A 14361-nucleotide genomic window follows, 5' to 3' on the forward strand; every position below is an offset into this window, starting at 1 on the left:
TTTATTATAAAATGTTTTCAAATTTTGCTGATGACAAAGCCAAGTGTGCCACTCTTTCTCCAAATTCACCCAAAATCTGCTGCGGAAATTAAAACTGGATCGGAGTTGAGGCACGTAAAAAGTTACTTCCACCCACCATCATTTGAATCCAAAAGCTATTTGAGCCCAATTTTTATCCCAATATAAATTTTGCCACCAACCTTACTTTTCAGTTTCAAATCCCAGCTTGATAATTAACCAAATATAACATAAATAATGTTTTTTTACCTCTAGAATTTTAATAATAGTCTTGTGATTTGAACTATGATTTTATAACCTGTTTCACAAAGAATGGAGATGAACATGGATATGTAATTAACATACTTGGAATTTTTTTAACAAATAAATCCATGTAATAGCTTTCCTTAACCTAACCACTGGCCGCCTTTAATTCTTTTCTTTTTTCCCTTACGAAAAAAAAATTAATGAATATATTGTTCTGTGAAATTATTTGACTTGTCCTCAACCACTCAATGTCCTATTTGATATTCCATCTCTGCCAGCTTCATTCATTCATTGTTTTTTGGGGGTCAATTGGGAAAGGTTGGATTTATTTCGGGGATTATTATTTCTCCAAACAAATCACTTGGTAATTCCTCCCTCAAAAAAATATAAAGTATTTTTTGAGTGATTTTAAAAAATGTAAGGTGTTTTAAATTTTTCAATGTGTAATTAATTTTTTTAAAGTGTTCATAATGAATAAATTAACTTATATATTTTTTAAATGAAATAACTATTAAGGAAGCGCAAATCCAAAAAGACAATGTTAATTTAAAAATCATTAATTAGTTTGGAATAAAAATTTTTAATATAAAAATATATAAAAATATAAAAATATTAATTATTTTTAATATAAAATTTTTAATATAAAAATTTTTAATATAAAAGCGCAAATCCAAAAAAAATCATTTTCCCAGACTATTTTTAAACCTTCTTCCTGTTTCATTTAAGATTGGCAATTCCAATTTTATTGTCAGACGCCAAGCAGTTCGGCAGTCCATGTGCCCTCTATATATTTTTTATTATAAAATGTTTTCAAATTTTTGCTGATGACAAAACCAAGTATGCCAATCTTTCTCCAAATTCACCCAAAATCTGCTGTGGAAATTAAAACTGGGTGTCTCTCCCTCTCTCTCTCTTGATTCTCTTGTAGTTTCAGTCTCCTAATTGTAATTATTAGCAGCAAAAAAAGTTGACTCAGTAAGCATTTCCCGAATGAACATAAGCATAGAAAGGTGTTGCCGATTAATCAGGCATGGTGGCGGAAGTCAACATGAAATTGACAGCGTCCCTCCAAGCTACGACACGTTTCGTGGCTGTCCAGGTCTTTACGCTAAAATGAAACACGAGCTGGCATGTTCCCAAACAATCTTCTCCTTGCGATTTTTCGGGAGATTCTTCATTTTTTTCTTCCTTCTCTCTCACACATGTCACAAGAACAAAATAATACACATCTCACTGACTAATACAATATACCATTTAAATTTTAAATATTAACCCCCACAAAATGGGAAGCTATTATTATTTCCCACTCCTAAATAATAAGATTATGTGTTATTCAAAACCAACAGCCAGTATTTTCTTTCACACATAGACATGAAAAAGAATTATATACTCAACCTTATATATTTATTATACTTGTTCTTAATTAAATTAAAATGTGTGAATTTTATATAGATTATTTTTTATAATAATTTTTTATTAATTTTATTAACATATTAAGATATATTTGTTATAATTTAATTGTATATAAGTATGTTAAGTATATAAAGCTAATTACATTTATATTATACACCATCAAATTATCCAATTAAAATATTATATTGTTGAAATTTCTTAATAATAAAATAAAATAAATGTATTACTATAATGATGATTAGTATAGAATTTATTTAGAATAAAATATCTTAATTAAATACATTGTTGTCAGATTCTAAAGTTAACTATCTAAATTTATCAATTTTATATTTCTATTTTACAAAATTATGATAACTCAATCATAAATTCATATTAAATGTAAATTTGGTTAAACTTGCAAGTTGACTTTTTGAGAGTTTATCATTTTTACATTTCTAATTTATAAAATTACATCAACTCACTCATAAATTTAGAAATTTAAAAACTCAATTAAACTTGCTAAATTTGCCAATTTTTTTTTTACCAAGTTGAGCTAGTTAGGTATATACTGTGTAGAAACTAATTCATGGAAGTAACAGGACCTAGTTCAAAAAAAATCTCAAAAACTAATGTTAATAAAATTGAAAACAAAAAATAAGTTGTCCTATTTTTAGATTTCCAATTTGAACATGATAATCTATCAATGTAGATGAATTTAATTTTAATGATTTATATTATAAATATATTTAAATTAAATTAGAGTTATACTTTATATTTTAATTATTTAATTTTATATTTTGAATGTCTATTTATTAATAGAGATAAACTTTTACGAGTTTAAAAATTTGAGTTTACATCTCTATTGATTCATGAGTTTGACAAGCATGATCACATGACATGAATAATGGTATATTTTCAATCAAATCATGTAATGATATATATTTTATTAAAATTATATATTGAAATATTCTGATCAAAAAAATAATTTGTAATTACTACCAAATAAAAAATTGAGAAATTAATCATGATAAAAAAATTGAGAAATTAATAATTTATATGATTATGCAGGAGATTTTTTTTTTTTTTTGGACCTAAGAGGGCAAAGCCCGACAGATATTTAGGAGATTTTGCGTGACTCATACACAGCATTAAAGCAGGCTTCAACCCTCGGCCCAATAAAGGTTTTAACCCATTCCATTTTTTGGGCCTACAAAGCAAGGCCCAACTACCACAAAAATCTCATATGCCCGCTGTCATTTGGGAATACGTGTTAATATTCAGTTGGCAGTACCTTAACTGCCACATTAGCTGATTAACTAGAAGCAAAAGAAAGTTACATTGGTGAACAAGCCCATAAATGTAAATTAGAACCACCCATCTGTGTGCTAATTTATCAATAAATCATATACTGTATTTGTTTTCTAACCTTACAAAAAAATTTTAACACAAAGAAAGAAAGAAAACAGAATAATCAGTCGGCTCTTAACTGTTAACTCTATAAAAGTTAATTTCCTTCTCACCCTATTATTCTGGAATTTATATGCCGACTTTTGGGTTGTTGGTGATGTAATTTACCTCTCTCAAGAGCTAACATGCATAGAGCCCGTGATTCAGATGAGGTGAGCTTATTCAGCCAAACTTATTAGACCAGGCTTAAAACATCTCGAATATATATATATATATATATATAAAACCTTATATAATTAAACCTAAACCTAACATTTCAGATTTTTGGGCTAGCCTAAATATCTAAATTGGTAAATGGGCAAGCTTGTCTTATATTGACTTAGGTCCAAAAACCCTGTTTATTTTAAAATTGATCATTTTTTTAACCTTGACCCTTATTGATCAGGCTTAAGGTTGGACCTATAAATCCTTTTTTATTTTTGAAGAATTTAATTTTTACATTATAATATTACATACTTTTTTTAAAAATATAAATTATAATGTTCAAAAATAAAAAAATAAGTAATATAAATGTTTTATTTTAAATTACAAACATATATTCTAAAGCTTAAATTTAGCTTCGAAATTGAAAATATTTTATTTTTTGCTGGTTAAAAAATGGACAGTTCGAACATGTCTTTTTGGGCCTTAAATGGGCTGAGCTTAAAAGCTCAGTTACATTACATTTTTTTGATTTTTCAAACATAAGCCCTCAAAAAGACTAAAACAAGTAGCCCATCAAGTGTAATTTATTCCTAGCTCTATTGAATCAGGAATACTCAAGTTTAATGAAAAAAACCCAGGACTTTTGATTCAATTGGTAAAGGATAATAACCGCTAAACTGAAAGACTAGAGATTTTGAGTTCGAGCCCTGGATCAATGCACATTGGCGTTACGTGGAAGAGGACAGGTGTAGGATTTATACCAGTTGCTTCTTTATGCAAAACGCTAACGAAACGATAAATATTGGTTCCGGATATCCAGAACATGCATCTACATACGTGTGTGCGTGCTTGCTTTAACCCTTTTTCCTTCTTGTCAAACGAACAAAAAATGAAACCAGATTCTCATTGGAGGTTCTAGGAATTTGAGATTGAAAAGGCAGGAGGAGGAAGAAGAAGAAGAAGCTCGTGAAGGGTCTGTCATTCATGTGTGCGTGCGCGTGTGTCAAGGTGTCTTTCACTACCCCAATATGCAGATTAATTATATGACGAAATGTCTGTAAAGTTGTTTTCACAATTCAAAGCTCTAATTAATATCTACACACACACGTGCTAGCTAGCTCGGAATTGCTGCATTTGTCAAACCCCACCTCTGGGCCTTCGCTGATCTGAACTGCTCTCTCTGGCCTAGCTAGCTGTAGATAGAGACCAAACCTTCGGTCTACTTCGACAAGTACTCCATATCCTCTTCATTCTTCAAAGCGACCCAAATAAAGAAACAAAACTTGCCAAACCAACTGATACATGACATATATATCCTCAATTCCTCATTCTCGTATCTGAATTCCTCTCCCATTATCGATACCCCCACGGAGACATCGAAAGCTTAGTACACATCATCATGCCCCATGTGAGCTCCCTGACTAAATCTGTGAGCTGCCCACATAAGATACACTCTCAGAATCAGACTATCTAATTAATCCCCACTTTCTATCTGCTGCATTAATCACTCTTTCTCCCGTATGTGTCTATGTGGACCCAGGTAGAGTTAGAGGAGAAGTAAACTCATACGGTCAGGGGCCATAATAGGAAAATATTTTGGGAAGAGGAATTTATTAATTCCATTTACACAAAGGAATGCCCCTCTGTTGTTGTTTCTCTCTGCAAGCTGATGAGAAGAACATTAAGTCAAAACAGATGTTTCATCAGATTTCCTTACAGAGAAAGATTGAAGAAACAGACAGTAGTGTGACGTCGCCGTGTATTCTCGACGAACCGTCGGTCTCACATAATATAAGGTGGCTAGCTAATAACAGTTTTTGATATTACTATAAGAAGAAAAGTCTCGAGCTTCGAAACATAATGAATATATGGACATTTTTAGGCTCCTACCTAGTTTGTTGGTTGAGGCCTTTGGCCGGTGTAATAAGAGAAATTCTTAACAGCTACACAGATGAAATTCACTCAACTGGATATGCTATTAATTACCATCAGAAACATTCATTTCAACATCATGTACACTTGATTAGGTCATTGTATAATCCGCTAAACTCGACATTCTTTTGTAATTATCTGTTTGAGCATCCAATTATACAACATGTGTATATGCGTGCTTCGTGCCAATGGTAACAACAACGGCTTGGGAATCAAGTCAATGATGTGATATTATGTATGTCCTCTCTATGCCGAACCAGCTATAAATTTATATTTCTGTACTCTTGATATTATATATATATACACATATATACATTCAATTTGTTTCCCTGTAGTTGGTCGAATTTTGGAAGTGTCATAGGAGAAAATTGTAGAAAACAACGGATCGGAAGGGATTGGAACGAAGTCAGCTAGCATGTGCATATTTGATAATGGCAATTTGCAATGGGAACGTAGTACGCAGTACATACACCTGTACACGCGGGTCATTCATTCTGTGTAGAGACTGTTAGTTTTCTGGAATATATCTACACACACAGAGATGTATAGCTGAAATGACTTTTAATTGTCATGTGCATACTGTCAGTTCTTTATCCTACAGTCAAAGTTCCCTCCTTTTTGATCACTTTTCTGATATTTCTGTCTGAACTTGTTAAACTAGCAGTTAACTGCGGGTATCGTAACTTCTTGGCGTGAACTGTACTTGAAAAACAGAAGATAAGACAAGACTTGAGAGAAATCTCTCACTTTATAGTTTAAAAAAAAAAAAATTGAAAAAAAATCTCTCCACTTGGTTTCACAATATATACATTAAAAAAAAAATTTCCGTCTTGGGTTTCTGATTCTTGAAGATCATATATCTTTGCTCATCTTTCTTGGCTGGCATCTCTTTCTATTTGGAAACCCTAGCTAGCGGATCAATCAGAGTTGTCGACTTCAATACTTCATTATATTTTCAAACAATTTACACATGTGAGATGAGCTGGAAAGTCATATCCAGCCTTTTTAGTTGTATTACTAACTCGTTCTATTCCTTTGTCTTTTGCCGTCACTGATCTGTGAGCAGTTACCATGCCCTTGATTCTATGCTCAGAAGCAGAAAAGAGAAAACAACTCTATAATATGAACGTACAAGAAACAATATATATATATAGATAGATATGATGAGTGAGAACTGAAAATAGAAAGAGTCTGCAAACATTTCCGGAAAGTAAACCTTGTCATTCCATTCAGGTTTAGTTTGGGAAATCAAGATTTCAGAGTATCAACCCACATAGACCTTTTGGCAATTAAAAAAAAAAAAAACCCACATAGACCTCAAATTGATAGAAAAGGATAAGAAAAAACAAAAACAGAAAGTTAGATACTAGATGGGGAATTGCATCACTATATAGCATCACCAGCACAACCTAATGTGAAGTGTAGCACTAATATAACATCACTTAACTTTCCCCAGCCTGAGTTCAAGATCCAAATCTTCCATTTTAGGCTTCTTAACTCCAATTACCATTTCTGCAGATTGGAATACCAGGCCTGCCGCGTGATCGTTTGATGAGAATGGCTTGATGAAGACAGGAAGCTGTACCGAAGAAATATTGGAAGTCTTAGGTCTCTTACAACTCAAAGCATCTTCATCAGCTGCAGGTAGTAATCCCACGGACAAGTCTGTTTCAACATAATCTTCTTCCCTTCCGTTGACCTCGATTACCTCTGAATCAGAAGATCCCTTACAATCATTAACGTTCTGATAATGATGATGAAGATGAGGAACACTAGCACCACCACCACCTTGGCTCTGCTTGAGCCTAGCTCTATCCCTCCTGTGAACATTCATGTGACCGCCAAGAGCTTGAGCAGACCTGAACTCTCTTTTGCAGAAACTACAAGAGTAAGATCTGGGAGGCCATACGTACCCACCAAGTATCCTAGCTGCGTCCTCTGCAATAAAAGCCCTCTCTCCCCAAGACGTGGCTGCTTCGATATGTGACTTTAACATTTGCTTCCTCTTGAGCCACATCAAGTACTGATGATGATGAAGGTGATGATGAGGATGAAATCCCTCCATGATTCTCAAGGTGAAGGCAAGAACCAGGTTTGATGAAGGAAGCTTTATATAGGAAAAAATAGATGGAGAGGAATTGAATAAATGAAAGCAACTTAAGAGTGTATTGTAGCTACATATGCTGAGAGAGATGGGGAATGAAAAAGCTGAAGACGGCAGAATAAGAAACGAAAAGGTGTGGTGGTGTTGTAGCAATAAGCTTTGCGTCTCTTTTGGCTTTTCTAGTGAACCATACTACTGTTGGTTCTTCGTTGGGTTTGCTTGCTAGAGAGGCTCAATCTTAATTAATTGCTTTATTTTTGGAAATGTATACAGTGGGGCCATTAATGAAGCATCTGTCTCGCATCACACGAATGAGAGAGAAGTCTTGTATTCACATCGTAATTAAGAAAATTCAGTATATATGATAGAAACTGGTTTTCTAGGGGCTTCCACCAACCCTACAAACACACACAAAACACAGACATGGTTCCATCAGATCATCTCAATTACTTTCTCCCATCCTATTTATTTCCTCAATTCTAAATGATAAAACAACTTTGAAGATATTTCATAATTTTAAAATATAAAATAATTTGATTAAAATAAAATTTTATTAATCATACTTTTCTATATTACCTTTTAAGAGGAGAAAGAATAGATATAATTGTAATGTAATAATTGGGTGTGTAGATTTAAAATTATACTAAGCGAAGGACATTTTGAGAATTGAGATGTTTACTTTTTTTTTTTTTTGAAAAAATAAGGTTGTGGAATGTTATTATTGAGCTTTATTAGTATGCATAATCTTGTCTCAAATATTATCTTATAATTTAAGACAGAGGGAGTACAAGTTACAGCTAACATATTTTACCGAAATAAAAAAATATTAAAAATCATTAACATTGTTTGAAAATTTAATAAGTTTTTATTTTTTACTTTTATTAAATATATATTCTTTAACAGCATATTTTCTTTTTTTCCTAACATTTAATGAAAGTAGAATGATAAAATTTGTTGTTAAAATTGAATGGAATGACAATATAAAGTAAAATAATAAGTTAAAAAATTTTTCCTCTTTATTAGAGTTGGAAAAACGGGTTGAGCCAGTGGACTAACCCGTTTAACTCGTACAATTTGACGGGTTGGGTTGAAAAAATCGGCGCATTTTTTAAAACGAGCTGGCCCATAGGTTAGCATATTTTAAATTTTTTTATTTTTTAATTACATTATATCTTTTATAAATCTATAATAATGATAATATTTTTTAAATATATAATTTATGACTCTCAAATATGTTCTTTACATTTAAAATATAGTGTAAATTCTTTTTATAATTTGCAAATAAAATTTTTGTTATAGTTTGTGAAGATGATTTATTAGTTTTTATAGAAATATTTTGAATATATATTATTTATTAATAAGATCTATTGATTAAAATTATAAATATGAATTCACTAAGAAAATAATATGAGTTTATATTCAAATTTTTTTCTTAGTGACAAAGATAGCACACTTAGACGAGAAGATGATTGATAGTAAAAATCTAGCAAAATAAATTTGCTTGGTTGAATTTTATATTTATTTTATTTATTTATAAGTTTTTAAATTGATAATTTGCTTTAAAATATGAAATAAATAAATATATACATAGATATTTATATTATATAAATTTTAAATTATTAAAAAAATTGATAATTTTTGCAGGCCAACCCACGGGTTGGTTAGTCCACTAGAAAATAAGTTGGGTTGAATTTTTTAACCCGTTATATCTGGCGGGTTGGCCCAACCTAACCCGCAAAAATGTTAGCTCGTGCAAGCTAGCCCGTCGATTGGCATGTAACCTGTTTGCCCAGCGCTATTCTTTATAGTATAAATAGAGCATAGTGAGTAATCACAATAATGCAGATGGGAGGCATATCTATATAGTGATTATATATACTTTGACAATAATTTTTCCTTACACTCAACTCAATCGACTTGGTTTATCTTGGTATCAGGACAAATTTTTCTTAACCTAAAAAAGATGGGACTTTGTGGGATGATATAGAGAGGGGTTTACGATGGGATAGGACGAGGCGGAAGATGGGATTGCCCTCCGAAGGTCCCATCTCATCCCAAATATTTTATGTGTGTGTGTGTGTGTGTATTATTTTTTATTTTAAAAATATGTACTAAATATACTCCATCCATTAAAATATATAATGCATTTTTAAGAGGTTGGATGTTTAAAAATGTAAAATATTTTAGTGTTTTTAAAGTGTCCCTATGAAGATAGTGTTAGTTTGAAGATAAGTAACTATATTCAATTAAAAATATCTTACATTATTTAATAGGGAAAGTATTAATTATATATAATTTATTCTTATATTAATTATAATTTTAATATTTGAAATCCCTATTTAAAATTAAAATTTTTTATACTAATAATTTTAATGATACAAAGTAAACAGTATAAGGTAATCTATTTTAAATATATTAATTGTATAATTATAATTTATTTTTATATCAATCTATTTAATAATTTTTATTTATATCATGTTTTTTATTTTATTTTCAGAAGAGTCAATAGCTTCAAACATCTCAATTAAAGAAGAACAACAATAACTTGATGTTGTACCTAACTTATTTGTCGTTATTGCTGTTGTAACTTAGATGTCACTTGTAATTATTATTATGATATATTATATCTTATGTATACTTCAATTTAAGTTGTACATTTGTAATTGTGATTGATGTAACTCAATAATTAACTTTAAATCATTGTCATGCTATTTTGGTTTTAAATGTAACAAGTTATGTGATTTAATGTTTTAATGAATATTGTTATCCATATCTTTCTCTTATATTATTTGTTTTACTGACATTTGATAAAAATTTAATGTAAAAGAAGGTGAGTAAGCATAATTATTATATTATATGAGATGTGAGCTTTTGTGTAAATCCACAATTTCCACGTAAGGAGAATGACTAATAAGCACCTTACACAAACATTGATATCAAGTTAGGATCTTTTCATGACAAGTGTTCCAAAATTTATTATTCCTTCTCCCATGTTTAAGTACTCTACAATCTTTAAAAAATCTTAATTTAACATTAATCTTTTTTTAGGTCTTACTTGTCATTTCCTCTTCCACATATTCTCTTGCACTGTTTTCTCTTTGTTTTCCACACAAATAAAGGAAAAATATACTATTACCTCTCTTTTATATTGTCAAAATTACAGGAACCTTTTCTTTGTTTTCAAAACTTATATCGTAGTTCAATTTTTTAACATTGTTAAGAATATTTCGTTAAAAACTCTAAAATACTTAAATTTTTATCTGGAATTATGCTGAAAATTTTAAAATTATTTATTTACCCTATATTTTATATGTCTACGATCTCTCTCCAAATTTTAAAAACTTTAAGCAATTAAGCATATCGATATTCAAACAAATAATTTAAAAATTGTGTTAAAGTTAAATTTTTTTTAAAATAAACATAAATTATATAAGTAGTTTATTATATTAAAACCTTATTTAATTTTTGGAAAAATTTTTATTTAATTTTGAAATATTATTTTAACTTAAAAATTTATTTTTTTAAGTTTCTAAATAAATGTGTTTATACAATTAAAAATTTAAAATAAAAATAAAATAGTAAAAATATATGCATTAATTTTTTGGGGTAATTAAATATTTTCTGGAGAACATTTATATGAAAAGATGTATTTTGATCCAACATATATAAGTTAATAATTAACTAATATTTGGGTAAATGAAAATGAAATCTTAAAAATAGAGGAGAGATTTGTATTTTGTAACAGTTCTAAATAGAAGAGGTTTGTATTGTTTTCAAAAATTGAAGGGAGGTATCTGTAATTAAGATAAAATAGAGCGGGTGTCATGGTATTTTACTCTCACACACACATAACAATAATTTGAGCATTAAATTTATGCCTACTGTTTCTGTTCCAGTACAGTATTATATTTATAAGGCGCGTCTATTTTGTCTCTTCCTTCTCTTGGCTTTGTATTTAGAAGCCACCAAAGATAGAAGAAGTAGGAGAATAATATAAAGGCATGTACATGCTGTTTTGTACGTTGGCCAAGAGCAAATAATAAAGGGCAAAAAATAAAGGATAAAGAAAAGTAAGAAGTTAAATATATATATAGAGAGAGAGGGAGATAAATACTGTTGGAAACTTGTATGCGTCTGCTATTTCGAAGTATTGCGGTGATTCCTTTCCTTATGGTCTGCACACACACACACACATATATATATATATTTATTCATGTATGTTTATAAATATAGTACAATCATTAATCATTTTCAACGGCACCTTTCAACTTTTGCATGTGTCATTCATAAAGTCGCACAGACTCTTTTAGCTTTTTAGTTTTTACGTACCTCACACGTATACTTTCTGTTTTTATACACAAAAGAAAAAATTTTTAGCGTACAGTTTAAAAAAATTAATTAATTATAATAATTATATTTAAAAATAAAAAAATTAGATTGAAATATCTTATATTAATCAATATAAGCATACATTAATTATTTTTTATTAATATAAATTATAAAGGATCATTTAAAAAATATTTAATAAATATTGAAATATGTGATTCTGCTTATATAAAAAATAAGTAAAAAATGATAATTTTTGTGACAAATATAAACGGAGTAGTATCACTTTAGGCTTATTAACGAGTGAAAAAAAATTAACTTCAAATTAATGATGATTGGTGACTAAATTTCACTCAATATTTTGAACAAAATTGGTTGCATGCCCTCACACAAAAAAAAAAAAAAGCATCATGCTTGACACCCCGATGATTCTATTTAACCTAAACTGGATATAAAGTTAATTAGTATCTTATTCAAATTTTGAAAAAATAAAAATAAATATGAGCTTCAATGTATTTGGTAAGGTAACCTGGAGAGCAATCTTGTATCTTTTATACTATAAATCTATAAGAATCATCAATGATGATAATTGAATCAAAATCTTTAAGTGATTTGGTTTAGAATTGGAGCGTTAAGTCAAATTATTAATATAAAATTCTTGTTAAAATATGCGTGTGGATTCATTTGAAATAAAAATTATATTTTAATATGTTATGAGATGTGGCACGCTTGGAAGGGTCAATACATGAGTATCTAAGAAATACGGGTAAATCTTAAATTGAAATTTGGATGTAAAAAGAAACAAAAGGGCAATTACCGTTGAGTCATATATAAGAAACTTATCTACTAATAAGTCCTCTAGATTTGTTTTAACACTAACAAGATTTTTGGAGAAATTGTGTAAAAACATACATGATAAATTTTAATTTTTTAGGTTTGACTAATAAATATCGCAAGAGGATTTGTGAAAAAAAAATCTAATTAAACCCTAAACCATGAAATGAGGGGAAAATTTTTTACAAGTTCCCCTATATATCATGTGTACAAGTCAAATTTTAAAATTTACAACTTATCCACCTGCATGTTTTTACGTACAAATTCTTTAGATGATCTATCAGTAATATATAAGTTAAATTCAGAAGATTATAAGTAATTAATTTAATTACCTAAAATCTATACATAATTTTTCTAAAGAAAAAAACTTTGCCAGATTAGGGTAAAAAAGAATAAAACAATAATAATAAGAAAATGAACGGGACAGAAATTGAAACTAAAATTAATCTACTACTAATATTTCATTTCTTTGCGATCCTTACTTGAAATAATTAAAAAATTATTGTTCTAGATTAGTCAATCATAAAAAAACCTTGATATCATGCAAGAAAAAACGTTCGTCAGTGTGATTAATGTTTATGTTTTCAAATTTAGTTTTGTTATCAAAAGGAATCTTTCTATGTGTCACTAATTAATTGTCTAGTTAATAGTAGTTATCCAATATATATACTCACAATAATGCAAAAAGCTTAAAATGCTCATGATCAGTGTGATTAATGTTTATTTATGTTTTCAAATTTTGTTATCTGTAACATCAGAAGCACAATAGTCAACTTATAAAGTTGGCAAAAGCTAGTTCTTGTCCGTTTTCATATCCTTAGTGGACTTTTGTTCATAGAAGGAATATTATGGCAAATGGCACATTGATTAATTAATTAATTAATTAATTAATTGAGAACGACCATTTCCTTGAACTGGTCTGACTAAATCAGACTAAGCTAGCTAGGAGCTAACTTCATATGAAACTTGTCAATCTATTAAATCTTAATTATTCCTAATCCTATATATGGTACACACTACAAAGGCCACAATTCATTAATCTTGACAAGTGATCCTTTTAAGTCGATGACATAAAACAAATGGACGTATCACTCTTGTATTTATGCTCGTGTAGCAGAATATTTCCAATTCAAAGCCAATCAATATACAACAAGTATATCATCATTAATTAATTTCAAACTTTTGACTTGTCAAGCCATACCTATGTGAGAGGTTATTATACTCTCTCCCCCAAAAGCTAGTTTAGTAGGGTATATAACACACTTACTTACATATTTAGGGCCTTTCTTAAGTTTTTTTAATGTGAGATGTGATAATTCTTCAAGCCAATCTGTGACACCTTCATCACAAGTGGCCTATTGAATAGCTTAGTGGGATGTGTAGTATACTTGCTTATAAATTCAAGACTCTTTCCAAATCCCTCTAATATAGGACTTAATACCTAGCTAGCTAACTAGCTTCATATATTAATCTTTGATTAATTATTATATATCATCATCAATAGTTATATATAGTTGGTTAGTCTAAGTAATGATATTATTTCCTTGAGCGAGGTTTAATTTGTTCTTATGCTATCCCACTTAATTATAAATTTTGATTATTTTTTGGCCAGAATTATAATATTTTGATTACTGGAAGTATCGTCACTGGTAAATTAGGATTTCCTAGATTAAGATGGAATTTTAACTCTCAATAAGAGGATATTAGGTTAACTATCCTTTTGATCATATCGCACGCAAGAGTCAAACTCTCTTCATAATCATCATTTCATCAAAGTAAACTCTCTTCATAATCATCAGTTCATCAAAGTAAAACCTAGTTGCTGTAATTGAAGCTTTTTATACATTAGCTAGATTGCACAATGAACCCATACCATAATGAAAATATAAAGAAAGGAC

The 14361-nt window shown here is 29.4% G+C and overlaps 1 protein-coding gene across 1 annotated transcript; it reads right to left on the minus strand.

Annotated features, from left to right (window-relative positions):
- Nucleotides 1–6399: 6399 nt before the first annotated feature.
- On the minus strand, nt 6400–7625 carry LOC129304252 (uncharacterized). Its single transcript, XM_054943952.1, has 2 exons — nt 7113–7625; nt 6400–7019 (listed from the first exon to the last, which is right to left on the minus strand). Exons 1-2 carry the CDS (start codon nt 7262–7264, stop codon nt 6638–6640), a joined length of 534 nt encoding a protein of 177 aa, XP_054799927.1. The 5' UTR covers nt 7265–7625; the 3' UTR covers nt 6400–6637.
- Nucleotides 7626–14361: the final 6736 nt, after the last annotated feature.

Source organism: Prosopis cineraria, unplaced genomic scaffold, assembly GCF_029017545.1.
Source record: "Prosopis cineraria cultivar Desert tree isolate PC_DT_omini unplaced genomic scaffold, ASM2901754v1 PC2, whole genome shotgun sequence".
NCBI lineage: Eukaryota > Viridiplantae > Streptophyta > Magnoliopsida > Fabales > Fabaceae > Prosopis > Prosopis cineraria.

What these genes read in the sequence shown, in the direction of transcription:
- LOC129304252 (XM_054943952.1), bottom strand. Translation starts at nt 7,264, where the DNA reads ATGGAGGGATTTCATCCTCATCATCACCTTCATCATCATCAGTACTTG. An exon ending in GCAGCTAGGATACTTGGTGG is followed by an intron (nt 7,020 to 7,112) that starts GTACGTATGGCC and finishes GAATGTTCACAG; the next exon opens with GAGGGATAGAGCTAGGCTCA.